This window comes from Hyaena hyaena, unplaced genomic scaffold (assembly GCF_003009895.1).
Source record: "Hyaena hyaena isolate Hyena2069 unplaced genomic scaffold, ASM300989v1 scaffold_2, whole genome shotgun sequence".
In the NCBI taxonomy this organism is placed as follows: Eukaryota; Metazoa; Chordata; class Mammalia; order Carnivora; family Hyaenidae; genus Hyaena; species Hyaena hyaena.
The window spans coordinates 941561-956911 of record NW_024080634.1 but is presented as its reverse complement, the minus strand read 5'-3'; the positions used below and the strand labels follow the sequence as shown (position 1 = coordinate 956911).

At 44.1% G+C, this 15351-nt stretch overlaps 1 protein-coding gene across 6 annotated transcripts in view; it reads left to right on the top strand.

Moving 5' to 3' along the window:
- The window catches only part of TIAM1 (TIAM Rac1 associated GEF 1), a 394669-nt gene that overhangs the window by 294547 nt on the left and 84771 nt on the right, over positions 1-15351 (top strand). For all 6 annotated transcript variants that reach the window (XM_039229055.1, XM_039229039.1, XM_039229048.1 and 3 more), the window contains 4 exons: positions 2961-3185; positions 5030-5215; positions 10703-10849; positions 13250-13324. In XM_039229055.1, the coding sequence (XP_039084986.1) occupies positions 2961-3185; positions 5030-5215; positions 10703-10849; positions 13250-13324 (633 nt within the window). The remainder of the gene's footprint in view (positions 1-2960; positions 3186-5029; positions 5216-10702; positions 10850-13249; positions 13325-15351) is intronic.

The window sequence follows — 15351 nt, the reverse complement described above, 5'->3', positions numbered from 1 at the left end:
AGCAGCACATACAACGGACAAAGCCTGTTTCAGCTCAAGGAAGCGGCTGTTTTTAACAGCTACTGCCTGACACCGAGGACGACGACAGAGGCATAGCCCTGTGAAAGGTCCATGCTGTTTGGAGCTTCCATTGCAAAATTATAGGGGACAGCTTTTCATGAAAAATGGAATCTGAGATATATTCTGTTTGGGGATAGTTACAGAAAATTTAGATGTATGCTCAGAGTAATGGATCTTAGAAGGGTTTTTAAAATACTGTCTATTAACTATAATATCTACATGGAAAAGTACACATTTTGATGGTGTTTTCATAAGCTCGTATGTCCGTGTCATACACGCATGTAACCAGCACCTGGACTGAGAAGCTGAATGTGGCCAGCACCCCAAAGCCCCCCGACCTTGTGGTTTTTTCCATTTGCTTCCCCACTCCTACCCAAAGAGCTACTCTTCTGACCTCTCACCTTACTTTTGCCCGTTTTTGTACTTTATATAAATAGAATTGTAGTCTGTGTTCTTGCATCTCAGGCTTCTTTTCCTCCGTGTTGTGTGAGATGTACTCAGGTCGCAGTCTTTCCTTCTCCTTGCTGTATAGTATTTCATTGTGTGATTACGCCACACTCATTTATCCATTCTGCTGGTGACGGGTGTTTGGATAGTTTCCAGTTCTGCCCACTGAAAATTATGCTGCTATAAACATTTTGGTACCTACGTTTTGGTGAGCCTATGAATGCATTTTTGTTGAGTGTATACCCAGGAGTGCATTTCTGGGCTCGCAAGGCATGCATATATTCAGCTTTCTTTAGGTAGCATCAAAGAGCCTTCTGAAGCATGCAGACCACTTACTTCTGCATCCAGCAGCCAACAGCGCATAGCAATTCTGGGTGCCCCGTATCTCTGTCATCACTTGGTATTTTCTTCCTGGAAACTTTTCTTTTAGAAAAGAATCCTTATGAGATGTTTTTTCCATGTGAGCAGACCCGTTCCCTAATAAATACATTTAAAAAAAAAAAAAAGAAAGAGGAAAAGTAACTCCACTTAGGAAAAATACGCACTGATGCCGTGGTGGAGAGAGACCCCAAGGTCAAGTGCTATACCTTGTACTAGGCAAATAAATGTGTGGTGCATTTATCCCGTGTGGGAGGACACGAAACTCAGTATTTTTCTTGAGTTACTTTAAAGTGATATCAAAAGATAAAATGTAAGACAGTGACTTCCTAAGAGGAGACACACATTAAAAATGTCAAGCAAAGTTAAGTCTTAAAGACCCGTCTCCTATACAGATATGTGCATCCTCCCCGCCCCCGCCAACAAGTATTTACCTCTGATTCCCAGTGCTGCTATCTCCTCTTCTCCTGCTCAGTTTTCACAAAATGATTTCATTTGATCACTCTGCTGTTTCTTTATGAGAATGTCTAGCTTACTGAAATCTTTAGACAGAGGCACGTATTTTGTTAGAAATATAACAAACGTCAGATTGTTTACATTCGTCCAGCCTGTCCTGGCTTTGTTTGCTGTTGCCATTTGTAACATTTGTTGCGATTTTCTTTGTGGACTACAAAACTGATGGAATTCAGAAATAATGGAGACACCTGGGGTGGTCTTTGGTTGCTGGGAGAGTGATAGGCGGATGGGGACCTGCTTTGGGACTTTGGTTTGCAGACTTTCACTCAGCTGAGTTTGGAAACCAAGAAGATGCATCAGAGAGAGAGAGAAAAAAATCAGTGTTTTGTGTGTGAAAATGATGTTGGCTGTTACTTTCGTATTGAAGCGGCTGAATAGACCTTTTCTTCAGTGAGCTAATTTCTGAGTGTTTATTAAACCTCTCTGGGCTTAAGGGGATACCCGGAACATTCTGGTGTGTCCTCACTTATAAATACTCAATTGACTGAGTTCCTAAAGTATTAGTAATCGTGTGTTTCTGCAGATGAACCGTCTCCCCCGAGCTGTTCTCTGACATTTGCCTTTCAGAGCACCTCAAGTCCCTTGGAGGTTGATTGTGTGTTGTTGGGGATTACCATTTTCTTTAAAGTGACCCTGCTACTCTTCACTGCTGGGTGGCCCTTTCCCTGCGTACTCCTGTATGTCTCCAAACCTAATACTGCATCTGGCTGCCTTGAGCTTCTTCCACCACGCTCACTGTGTCCTTGCTGCTTGACTCTGGCATGGGGCCTTTGGATGTGGGTCACAGCAGTTCACTAGGGACAGGGCTGCTGTGTCTTCCTTGGTCAGTAATGTCCCTTGGCCTCATTCCCACTTTGGAAGCAAGCATCCCTCTTTGGAAACTGACCTTTGCTTCGTAGCAACCCTCTTAACTAGGAACTAAAGCTCTCCGTGCATATACAAGTGTCTTAATTTGGATTGCTATAACAAACGGATAAATAAATAAACAGGTGGCTTATAAATGACAGACATTGACTCCTCACATTCCGGAGGCTGGAAGGCCAAGTTCAGGGTGGCAGCATGGGAGGGGCAGGCTCGCTCCCTGATTCGTAAACGGTATCTTCTCGCTGTGTACTCACTCGGCAGAAGGGGACTAGTTAGCTCTCTGGCCTTTTTATAAGAGCACTGATCCCCTCCACCCTCATGACCTAATCCTCCTCCCGAGGCCCCATCCCCCAATACTATCACTCTAGGGGTTAGGATTCCAAACTTTGCATCCGGGGGAGACACACACGTTCATTCCATCGCAACAAGTGAGTTCAGGCAGTACCCCTGAGTGAGCACACGTGGAGGAGGCTTCATTCTAGACAGTTCTTGGGGCCGGGGGTGGGTGCGGTGTCTGACCTGAGACCAACTTACATATTCCGTGCAGGACGGGGTCAAGAAGGGTAGCCTTACGTGGTTGTCCAGACCTGTCACCTGGGCTCTTGCCGCAGCTTCCCTAGAAATGCCGATACTCACTGCTGATAACCTAAGAGGCGGCTGTGTCTTCTTGCCCCCCCCCACCTCCCCCTTTCCAGACCACCAGCCAGACGGAGCTGGAAAACTGGATCACCGCCATCCACTCCGCCTGTGCAGCTGCCGTAGCGAGACACCACCACAAAGAAGACACGCTCCGGCTCCTGAAGTCTGAGATCAAAAAACTGGAGCAGAAGATTGATATGGATGAGAAGATGAAGAAGATGGGTGAGATGCAGCTGTCTTCAGTCACCGACTCAAAGAAGAAGAAGACGATACTAGATCAGGTAATCGCTCTTCCGCGTTCAGACTTGGGCGGGGTTGGTAGGCGGTTCAAGCTCCTCCACGTCCGTGGCGGCCCGTCATCCAGGCCGCCGAGTTCCTCATTGTGACTGTCAGCCTTCCTCACCCGTCGTTCGCAGCCGGTTGTTATGAGCTGGAGGGAACAATGTTACCTTGAATGGGAGACAGAAATCTAATAGAGGAGCCTTCCCTTTCCCAACCACTGCCGTGCTATTCTGGGGCTTCTGTGTCATTGCCAAGTCTGCCGGCTTCCTTCCCCACCTTGCCCGGTTGGTTGGTGGGGGGAAGCTCCGCTGTGGGGAGTTGCATTCCTGACTCCTCGGTGAATTTCGACAAGGTAGAGTGTGTTTGAAAAAGCGTGTATGTACCTGCAGTATGTGATCATAAATAAGTAGATTTCATGCTAGGAAAAGAAAGATGTACGAAGAAGCAGGACAGTTGTGCCTTCTACCCAGTTGTTTCAAAGTCAGCGAGCAGCCATCTAATCATGCCTTGAAACTTTGTCTTCATGGTTAGGGAATAATCATGAGAGTAAGTGGATTTCGGTAATGGAACAGTGGGTGGCGTGGGCCAGCGGGTGGTTTCCCATGGGCTCTCTCCCTCTGTTACCTGGAGCTCTATTTGTGTTAATTGAGGCACGGCTCACATAGCATACAATTAACCATGTTAATGTGTACGACTCCGTCGCATTTAATACGTTCACAGTATTGAGCAACCGCAACCTGTGTCTAGTTCCCACACGTTGTCATTCACCCCAGGAAGAGACTCTAAACTGTTAAATGGCTCCCCTCTGCTCCTGGAATTCTGCCTCTATGGATTCCCCCATTTCAGATGTTTTTCTATGAGTGGAATTACACAATATATGACCTTTTGTGTCTGAATTCTTTCACTTCACGTCATGTTTGGGGATGCATCCACATTGTAGTGCACGTCAGTTCTTCATCCCCTTTTATGGCTATTATCCATCGCACGCTCTCACCACAATTTGCTTATCCATTTGTCCATTGATGGATACTTGGGCTGTTATCTGCTTTTTGGCTGTTGTGAATAGTGCTGTGAACATACGTATACACTAACACTATATTCTAAGTCACAGTAAAAAGTAGACATCAGCCATTAACCCCTATCCATGTCATTGTTAACATCACTGAGCCTTTACTATGCACCAGGCCATGTACTAAGTCTTTTTCTTCCATGATCTCATCTATCACTTCAGTCTTAGGAAGTAGGTGTCATTTTGCCCCTTTGAAAACTGAGTAGATATCTCAAATCTACTCTGTGGTTGGGATTTTATTCCAGAGCCTGGACCTTCTAGTGTTTTCTGCCTCCCACCTCGTACCGTGTGCCACCCACCTCTTCCCAAAAGCTGTTGGTCTCTTTGCCTCTGATCTATAATTCACCTCCCTTTTCTTTTTCTCTTTGTCTTTCTATGAAAAGTCATCTCTTGGTAAATCCTGTATTTCTCCAGCGGTAAAAACCCTACAGATTTTACTTCCTTGGGTTTGTGGCCCAGAGCTTGGAGCTGATGGCCTGGAATGCCTACAAACACGACATTGTAAGAGGAGGAAACAGAGCAGCTAACATATACTTTCTGTTTGCCAAACTGGATTTATGACTGTGGGTCTTTGTGAAAAAACGTGTAAGCTATGAAAACAGGAATACTTGAGCTGCTGTTCCCTAAGAAATTCGGGGTCCCTGTTGTTTGCCCATTAGGATTACATTCAATACCTTGACAATGTATAGCTTTGTAACGTTGTGTAGGACGAAGTTGTTAACATTTGTCTTCCCTTTTCCTCACCTTTCCTTTTTCCGCATTCCCACCGCCTAGATCTTCGTTTGGGAGCAAAATCTTGAGCAGTTCCAGATGGACCTATTTCGTTACCGCTGTTATTTAGCCAGCCTCCAAGGTGGGGAACTGCCAAACCCCAAAAGGCTACTTGCTTTTGCAAGCCGACCAACGAAAGTGGCAATGGGCCGCCTTGGAATCTTCTCTGTATCATCCTTTCATGCCCTGGTGAGTCGAAGCCGATGTGTTCTCAAGAAATATTTATCTTGACAATTAATCCTGAGCAGGACTTGACAGGAGTCTCTGCAGTGTTTCTCTAGTTCACTGCTATGTGTGGATTTGTGACGCGTCCTCTGCGGTGGGTACAGATCTTCATTTGAATGTGTTCTGAAATGCATTCCTTAAGCCTCTCGTGATGGGGCCTAAATTATTGTGCAAAGAAAAGAGGAAAGGTATTTATCTTAAGAGATCTCTGCATGTAGTGTTTGTTGGGAACTCCTGTCATCTTTAGGCAGTGTCCTGGTTTTAATCCAATACAGTTTTGTTTTTATATTAACCTTATGGAAATATTAAGCAGAGAGCTCTCTCATTTGTAAATGCATTCTCTCTCTCTCTCTGACTCTCTCTCTGTCTCTCACACCCACACACATGCACATGCACATACTGAACACAGATACCATTGGTGATCTTCCTTTCATTTTATTTTTCAAGACTCTAATTCCAGAAATCAGTTCTTTCCAGTCATAAATATACTTGATGCATTTGAGGAAACTAAGGATCTTCCATGATTTTCCAAACCAACATATGTGTTTCCTCGGGAAAGAGAATTTTCACCTGACCTCCGGGACGGCAGATTGCGTTGCTGTGTTGTGTTTGCAATCTGTAATTTTATGTACTTGCTAAATCGTGAACAGCTTTATGTACTTTTGGTTCCTTTCTTCTCAAAAACTGCTGTTGCGAGTAACATGGTTTCAGCCCATCCAAGTCGACACCCACTTAAAACGTACTGCACCTTAGCACATTTGCTGTGGAATTAAATGTTAAGTCTCAGGTTCCAGAAACTGCTTTGGAAAACCTTAGCTCTGCTTGGCTTGCCTCGTCAGCTGTACCCTTCAATTGGATTCAGAGCTGCAGTTCAGTCAAAGGCGTTTGTATTCTTTATCAATAGATTAGCGTCATCATTCAGATAATTAGGGGTAGATTTACATTTTTAAAGAAGTCTTAAACCAATTTCTGGAGTTATTAAAACCGGGTCCTGATTTGTTCTGCTAATTACAACTCAGCTCTTGGTCTTTCTTGGTCTCCCTGGCTACCATCTCTCCATATAACTGTTAAGTCCTTTTTTTTTTTTTTAAAGTGATGGATCAGTGTGCTATGATGAATAAGTCTTCTAAATATTTTCTAGTTTGAGGCTCAGGACTGTGTCGCTGAGGCCCAGACACCAATTTATAACTTGACCGAATCTCGCTTTGTGTGTTCTGGGCAGTGGGGGGGAAAGGATAAGACTTCTTGTTTACTGCATTGTAAGAATGTCACAGATTGAAGCATTGAAATGCATTTTTATAGGGAGTTCATGATCCCGGTGATGCAGATTCAATATTAATTCTAAACCCAAGCATCCAAATGGCCTTTTCCTGTAACTGGGCTTGATAGGTTGGGGCAAGAGTAATTTTGCTATCTGTCTAAAACTTCTTTGCCTTAATTATTTTCTTCAAAGCCATTGGAGCTACCTTTATGATTATCCTTTCATAACTTATCTTCAGACCTTCTAATTGCCTCTATCTCAATATCTGTGGTTTGTGTGTACTTTTCTTTGGATGGGCAGGCTGTTAAAAATCTGGCCAGCTGAAGATAGGAGGGTTAGTAATTTAGGCTTTTTGGTCCGTGACTTTAAAGAATGTTTATTTATTTAAGTTTATTTTTAAGAGTGAGGGAGAGAGGACAAGGTGGGGAGGTGCAGAGAGAGAGGGAGACAGAGGATCTGAAGAGGGCCCTGCACTGACATCAGAGAGAGCCCGACGCAGGGCTCGAACTCATAGACTGTGAGATCATGACCTGAGCCGAAGCCTGAAGCTTAACCGACTAAGCCACCCAGGCGCCCCTCAAGAAGAATATTTAAGTTCTTAGATGCAGCTCTCTTTTCCTTTGGTGGTTAGCCTTCCCCCACCCCCTCAGCTGTAATGTGAGTCTTACATATGTCTGTGTGTCCTCGCAAACTTCTCTTTTTCACAAGGGGTTTCATTTCACACAGAACAAGTTAGGCAAGCCCGTTAGGTATCTGCTCCTGTTTGTTGCCCCATTCATGCAGGAGGTCCCGGGAAGGGAATTGTACAGTCTGATTTATTGGATACTTAATTTTTCCTCCACTCCTTGGCATTTGACCCCAAAGAGGTCCCCCACCCCCTTTCAGGATTGAAACATGTTTCATCAATTTAGCCTTTGTCCAGACTTTGTTTCTTCTTCTTTTAAGTGGGAGGCATGGGAGGGGGAGGAGGTGTGAGGGCAGCAGGGCTGGGGGTGGGCGGGGAGAATTGGGCTACAATTTAAGCCCCATTCACCAGGAGGGCTTCCCATAATGCTCAGTGATTTGCAGTAATTAACTGAAGGGTCCCCGCTGTACTCTTTGAAAGAAGGTTATCATTGTTCTTGTTTGCACAGATGAGCAGAATGATAGAGTAATCAGGTTCCGGCCACAAAGGGAGGCATTGTCTAGGCAAAGATCATTGAGAAACTCTTGAGCTCTTGTCTGCTAGTTCTTTTGCCAGCTTTTTTTTTTTTCTCCCTCCAAAATCCCTTTGCTTATTTTGAGTCATTATTGTGTTGGGGGTAGCAGTTACTTCTGCAGTTTACTAGGCCCCCAGCAGCGCAGCAAAGTTACTGTGAGAACCCCCAGCGAAGTGCCCAGTTGTTAAACAGACTCAACCAACTGGTCAGCCCGTAACTGAGAACATTTATGGTTGTGTAAGTTTTGCTGCTGGACTCTTGTTTTTCTGAAATTGTAAACAATTACAGTCGTGATCGTATTATACGTAGGATCTCTGTTTTTGCTTTTTTTAATGTTTATTTATTTTTGAGAGAGAGAGAGAGCACAGAGGGAAGGGGCAGAGATAGAGAGGGGGACACAGAATCTGAAGCAGGCTCCAGGCTCCTCGCTATTAGCGTGAAGTCCGACTCGGGGCTTGAACTCACGAACCACAAGACCGTGACCTGAGCTGAAGTTGGCCTCTTGACCAGTTGAGCCACCCAGGCTCCCTCTGCTTTTGCTGTGTGATGTTGGTTTATTTCGTTTATTCATTCAATCAGCAAATACATGTGACACCTGGCATAGGTCATTTATTCTCCTTATGATTAGGGTTATAGCAGCAAACATCGCAGAGCTCGTTTCCTATTGGAGATTATATTCTTGTGGGGGGAGATGCATAATAAATGAGTAAGCAATGAAATAGACAGGGTAGGTACAGGTATTGCTGTGTGCGATGAAGGAAGCAAACAAGGTAATAATACATATACCCATATAAACGGGGGATACAACAGCCATGTATTTACATATGGCTGCCTGTACGTACGTATCTATGTATCTACAGATAGGTTTATCGATTTATAAGTAGATATACAAATATGAGGCCAAATAGGCTTTTTTTTTTTCTCTCGGACTTTTAACTTTCACACCACTTATGTAGTGGTTCCTAGCCTCATTTTGTGATAATAAGCCTAACTGATAACTGAAATAGTCATGTGAGCGTGTATGTATGTCAGCACAGGATAAGTTCTTCCTTTTGCAGCTTTTGTTTACCTTTGACTCAGAAAGTGATGAAAACAGGGAAGAGAAAATGTGTATCTATTTGAAGTAAACATGTGTCTTTTGGTCTTTGATTTTGTCCCCCTCATCCCCTTGAGCACAATCGGAGACTGGCCCTCTTTCTCTGTTGTGGTCTTAGACGCTGCAGTTTTATGTGCCCCGAGCTAGGGGAATACAAGACCTCTTCCTCGTCTTCCTGTGTTCATTTGGGACCAAAACCTTCCCCCTGTAACACCTTTGCAGGGCAGCTGTTCTGATTCCTGTTGTTAGTGTCTTTGCCAGTCTACTCATGGCGCATCCGGGGTATTTACCCTGTCAGTGCTGAAAACCCAGAGAGGCGTGCCTTCTCACCAATGTACTGACAGCCGGGGGGGCCCTCATGTTTACCCCACGGGGTTTCATCCCCTACACTGCTGCCAGTTGGCAGCCATAGCATTGGGAGTCGCCCGTGTGGGAATCTGTGACAAGTAGGTTCTAAGACTCATCTCCAGCAACAAAGGACGGGTGGGGAGGTTTCATTTCAAGTCTGACTCGCTGTACCTCCTGGCACTCCCTTATTTGAAAGGCGAGCCTGTGGGTGGCCTATTGAGATTTCCTGGCAGAAGCTCCCTTGCGTTCCTGGGATTTTGCTTATAACCTATGGATACATCGCAAGCATGAATGTCCTGGGAAGGACTTTGCAGGGTCCTCACAGAGACTCCGTGTCTGCTTGAGCCCTTGGTACAGAAGTAGATTTAAACTTGGGGTGTTCCTCTCTGAAATATTTGTCTGGGTGTCCGGCATCTTGCAAATATCTCAATAGAGTGTAGCTTCCGCTCCCCATGCCCCCCCTTTTGTTAAAACAAAATAGAACTTTTATTCCCCTTTCATCTAAACATAGGACATATAAGTCTAGTAAGGTCACCATTTTCATGGACTCAGGTCTCTTCCGTCATCTTGTTCTAAAAGCCGTGAAAACGGTTCTATCTGACCATCCTAGACTAGTTAGCCCATGGCCCTTTCTTCATCAGGAAGAAGGTAAGTAAAGGATAACGGAGATCCCTCCCTTCTCTTGAGGATGATTCCTAGAGATTACAAATAGACCTTCCGCTTAACTCCCATTGAGCAGAATGTAGTCAACAAGCCCATGTCCTGCTACAACGGAAAATAAGTCAATGTTGGGTAGCCATGTGCCCAGCTACATGTGGGGTTTCTCTGACTGAGGTAGAGGGAGAAAGACATTAGGGGACAGCCATCACTTCCCTAAGAAGGAAGTTCTGTCATTCTGAGAAAACTAAATAGAAGAATTGGTAGACTTCGATTTCACATAGAATCACAGGAACCAAGAGATATTGCTTTCACTGTTGTTGCTGACACTCAGACACCATTTTTCTAGAATGTAGAACAGCTCTAGAGCCTTGAGGGAGAATCTCAAGATAGTACGGTTAGTTCAGCTTGCTGCCAGAGTTCAATCCTGTGACCATAAGGGCATAGAATTCTCAGAAACATTACCTACACATCCTGTGGTTATTTTATATATTACTATTTTCTTGATGGTTTCAGACAGCAGTTGAGTTTGCCAACCTTTCAATTATATTTTGACTCCATGAGGGCCTCTCAAAGTCCCAGTACATAAGGGTCATAGATGAAATGCTTTGGCAGTGGGATCAGTGTCCCTTGAAGTCCCAATATATATGAGTCAGAGATTAAATGTTTTGGCGATGGGCTGGCATGATGGAGGTATGGTGTTTTGTTTTTTAAATTTTTATGAGTTTGAAGATCTAACTGGCTTTATTAAGTAATTCATGAATGGACAGCATCCCCTCTATCAAGTAGAGGGAACGCTCTCAGGGGGTGTGACTTAGTAGGGACCTTGAGGAAGAGGTGAGTGGTCCTGACACATCTCTCTTGTTGATGCCTTTCCTCGCCGACCTCAGGTGGCAGCCCGCACCGGCGAGACCGGAGTGAGACGTCATACTCAGGCCATGTCCAGATCCGCAAGCAAGCGAAGAAGCAGGTTTTCTTCTCTTTGGGGTCTGGATACTACCTCCAAAAAGAAGCAGGGACGCCCCAGCATCAATCAGGTAGGTGCCAGGGTTGGCGAAAGAGCAAGCACAGATAGCTTCCATGGCCACCTCACCTTGGGATGCATGTGTGTGTGTGTGGTGTACATGCGTGTGCATGTGCAGTGTGTACTCCTTTATTGATACTGGGTGGTATTTTGAATCAGCTCGCTGACACAGAGAAGCTGGTTGTACAAGACGCTTTTAATAGATAATGTATACTCATGACTTTGAACTCTGCTATTAGTCTATCACCAAGCTCCAGTCTCCCACCTGCATCCTTTGCAAACCCTGGTTAATTATAGACCGACTGAAAGTGCACAATTCATCCTGAGTCTTGAGAAAAAAAGTGGGGCTTGTTGAAGAAGCCAAGTGGGCACCTGAGCACAGGGGGTATTTTAAGCTGCTTCTGGCTCTGGATCAAAGGCGGCCTCCAGGGAGGTCAGATTGTTTCTTTGCCCTTAACTTTTTGGGGTTGACATGAAATGGGGAGCTCCTCTGCCTTCCAGGATGGGAAATCGGGAGTCCACTGCTATGATGCTTTTCTACCCAGATGCTGGATCTCGAAGGGGAACTTGGTACCTCGTGAATGCCACCACTAAGAGGGGTACTGGGCTGGGCCTCTGATAGCCATATGCTGTGGCCTGTCCTTTTTATCCCTTTTAGCTACGACCGGCATCCTGCTAGACTCACTTCTAGGAACTTCTCTCCATTGTCATTGTCGTCCTTCTTTGGCTCTGTGAAGCAAGTGGCTCTGAGATTCTTTGTTCAGATGTTAGGGACTGAAGGAACATGGGTATTGGTCTTTTCAGGAGAAGGAGAATGTTGGATACATGGGTTATGGTGGCCGGAACATGAAGCACTGAGCATTTTGGAGGTCATGTGTAGGATTGCCAATTTGACCTGTTCGCTCTGTGCCCTTCTGCAAAATGAGAAGCCAATCAACTGATTGGATAAAAAGATCCCTCATTGTTTGTTCTGACAATTCCAGCCATTAGTTTATATAAGAACGGAAGTTTAGAAGAGACATGCATCCTGAAAACTGACGTCCTACGTTCTTAACTGACCACCACACTCACTGTTTAGACATGGGTTATCTGTATCCTTGGAGAAATTCGCAGGAGACCAGATGAGCGGATGATACATGAGCCTCAGACTGAGCATTCATGCACTTTGGTCTGTGGTCTTCACAGAAGGCAGAGCATCAGGTTCGCTACCAGGTTTCGCTTCTGTGTAAACCCGAAGAAGAAATGGTTTGGAGGAAAGTCACTATTTTCTCACAACAATCATGCAAGAGACCTGGTATCTCTGGATTCAGTGTACAGAAGAAGGACACTGGCCACCAGGATTTCTCCCCTCCTTTTGGGAGGCGGTGGTGGTGTTTTGTGTGAATCCTCCTATCATGACAGATGACCCAGACCACCCGCTAAAATACATGCCGTGCTCCACAGTTGGGATCTGGCTTTGAACTTCTTTTCTCTCCGGAGCCTTGGCTCACATGGCGTACTTTACCAGTGCCAGGTTGTGTCCTGGTCCATCGCTGCTGAACGAGATGACTCAAGTTAAATAAGGGCCGAGAGAAAGTTTTAACATCTTTCAAAAATTAAAGGACGATGCCGTGTCCTCGAAACAATTCTTGTTCCTCCCTCTTAAAGTAAGGGTGTATAAAAACTTCCTGCTGAGCGATAAGCATACCAACAGAAATTTACTTGTTCATTCAGAACTCTGACATGGAAAAAACTGTGTGTTTCTATCTATCTCATTGGCATCGTGAGAAAGGCTTTTTCTTAATCATGTGTATTATCCTGACAGCTCCTGGTTGGTTGAGAGCCAGAATATAAAAATTTCTCTTGTCTGCATGTTTAGATTTTGACTCCGTAACAAAATTCATTTAATTTCAAAGAACAGACAAATTTCTGTTTTGTTTTTTTTTTTGTTGTTGTTGTTGCTTTTTAAATTAAGAAAACCTCTTCTGTGTGGTTGTGGAAAGCACTATACATGTGTGTTCTCAGGTTCTGCTCAGCAGAGTAGATATTTATCAACAACTAGTTTACTTTTTATAATCATGTATATGAAGGAATTGTAGAAATTCTTCAATGTGAGCAAATATAGTCCATTGCTTTTGCAAGCTTATTTTCTTTAAATCAAAATGAATTATCCAGATCTAGAACCCAACTTTTTCTTTTTTTTTTTTTTTGAGTTTGTCAAACTAATGGGAAGTGATCCAGATAGAGGACCGTGTTTTTCCTGGTCTGCTACCATGAATTACGTTCCCTACCTTACTTTTGGAGCTGATACAGGAGGATCTGGAAGCTTCTGTAATGTTTTCTAAGAGCCACGTTCATTTTCCATCCCCCTTCCCATGCTTCATTTGCCCTCTTGCCCACAGGTCTTTTTAAGATGATCCTTTTATATATGCAGGTGTTCGGCGAGGGAAGTGATGGTGTCAAGAAATCTTTAGAGGGAATATTCGATGACACTGCTCCAGATGGCAAGGTAAAAATAAACCCATTCCTTTGCTAAAAGTACCGCGAATGTGTCAACATTACACGATTCATTGGTTTCTTGGGATCCTAAAATTAAGTGGACTCTCCTAACTACTAACATGATCAAACCTTTAAAGTTATGTAACAGGTCAGTAAAAGATGGAAAAGCATTTTATCCTTAAACCTTGGTCACAATAAGAACATTCTCCTGGCGACACAACATTTTCAATACTTAGCATTTGGGTGTGTAATTTTCCACCTGGAATATAAGAGGAAATTTGGGTTCTAGGGAGCTGAATTTTCATGTCGTTGCCAATTGCTTTTATCTACAGCTTCCATTCCCAAGAGGTGAGTTCTTACTGCCCTTCCCCTCTGCCCACACATGCTGTTTTGTTCCCATTAATTCCAAAGAACTGGTGTGATAGTATATTCTTTGGGAAGAAAATGCATTTGCCTCCTGAAGACAAGTATTCAATTAAAGATTCACAGACTTGTTACAACCTTGTGTTTGGATTTAAAAGAGGTTGTCAAACTGCGCTGATTGAAAGCCCATGAAGAATATTGATTTTTTTTTCTCCCTCTGGGCCACTTTTTTCAGCCTCTAATTTAAATGGACATCCTGAGTTTTAAAGCCCCTAATAGTGATACCAGTAACCTCTTTGTTCTGGGAGTTCTGATGTTGATGACGTGACCTTGGAATGATCCCCTGGTTCTTGGACTCAGAATCAGTATGACAGGGAGTTCAGCTCTTGGTTGCCATGCAGCCAAGCGGTGGCGGTCCCCGGTAGCACAGCCCCACGTTCTAGATGGAGCCGAACCTTTGAAACAGAGTGCTGTGCGGAGTTCCGGCCTTGGGAAGGGAGGAGGGGAGAAGAGTGGCCAGAGGCAGGCCTTTTCTCACTTTTGTGCTTGAACTACTCCTGGATTATGTCACTGTAGATCCAGAGGCCTTGGAAATACCCGTCAGGGGCCCTTTCTCGAAAAGCTATGTCTCTGATGGAAACTGACGAAATTAAATCACTGTACCTACACTCAATACAAGCACAGTTTTTGATGTGAATGAAGCCATTTCTGAAGTTAGCTTAACTCATCATGCATACTGTTGTTAGTTCCCTTTTCATGCTGGGATAGCCTGCCCAGGCACACAGATCCTGGGATCTGCAAATGCTTTTCCTTTAGATTTCTGTGCCCCTTTTGTTTCTCCATTTCCCTGCGATACTTCTTTATTCCACTTCTTGGCTGGAATGCCTTGATCTGTCTCAAACAGCAGTTTAGGTGCAAAACTTGAGTTGATCCAGTGCTAAGGGGCACTTATTTAATATGGCGCATGGGGACAGTAGGAAGATGCCAATTATAGTTAATGGCATTTAGTCAAATTGATTGCTTTTGCTTTTTGACAATTCTTTCCTTGGGGTTCAATTTATCCGCACAAGTGACATCATTCAAAACCAGAGCTGAAATTGTCTTCTCAGTTGAATTTAGTTGAGTAGCCTCTAGAAAAATATTTCCCCCATTCTCGGATTCATTCTTTTTTTGAATGGAAGTTGTGACGTTACCACCTATCAGCCTTCATTTGAAAATTTGTTTCTTGGGATTTACAAATACCAGCCTTGTTTTTGGTAACCTATAGGTTTGTGGTTAGTGATCAGTGGCCTGGTTATAAACCAATAACCAAGTCTTGTCTTAGCACACCTTGCCCATCGATATTGTTTTTATATTGCTGAAATCCAACATCATTCTTTTTTTTAAAGTTTATTTATTTTGAGAGAGGAGGGGAAGGGTGGGGAAAGAGAGAAAGAGAGAATCACAAGCAGCCTCCACATTGTCAGTGCCGAGCCTGATGTGGGGCTCAACCCCATGAACCATGAGATCATGACCATGAGATCATGTGCTGAAACAAGAGTTGGACACTTAACCAATGGAGCCACGCAGGCACTCCTAACATCATTCTTCATTTGCCCATTTCAAAGAGATTGGGTCCCCATTTCATTGTACTGTGGAATGTTTTAGCTTAGCTTGCTTTAGATTATGCCAGCT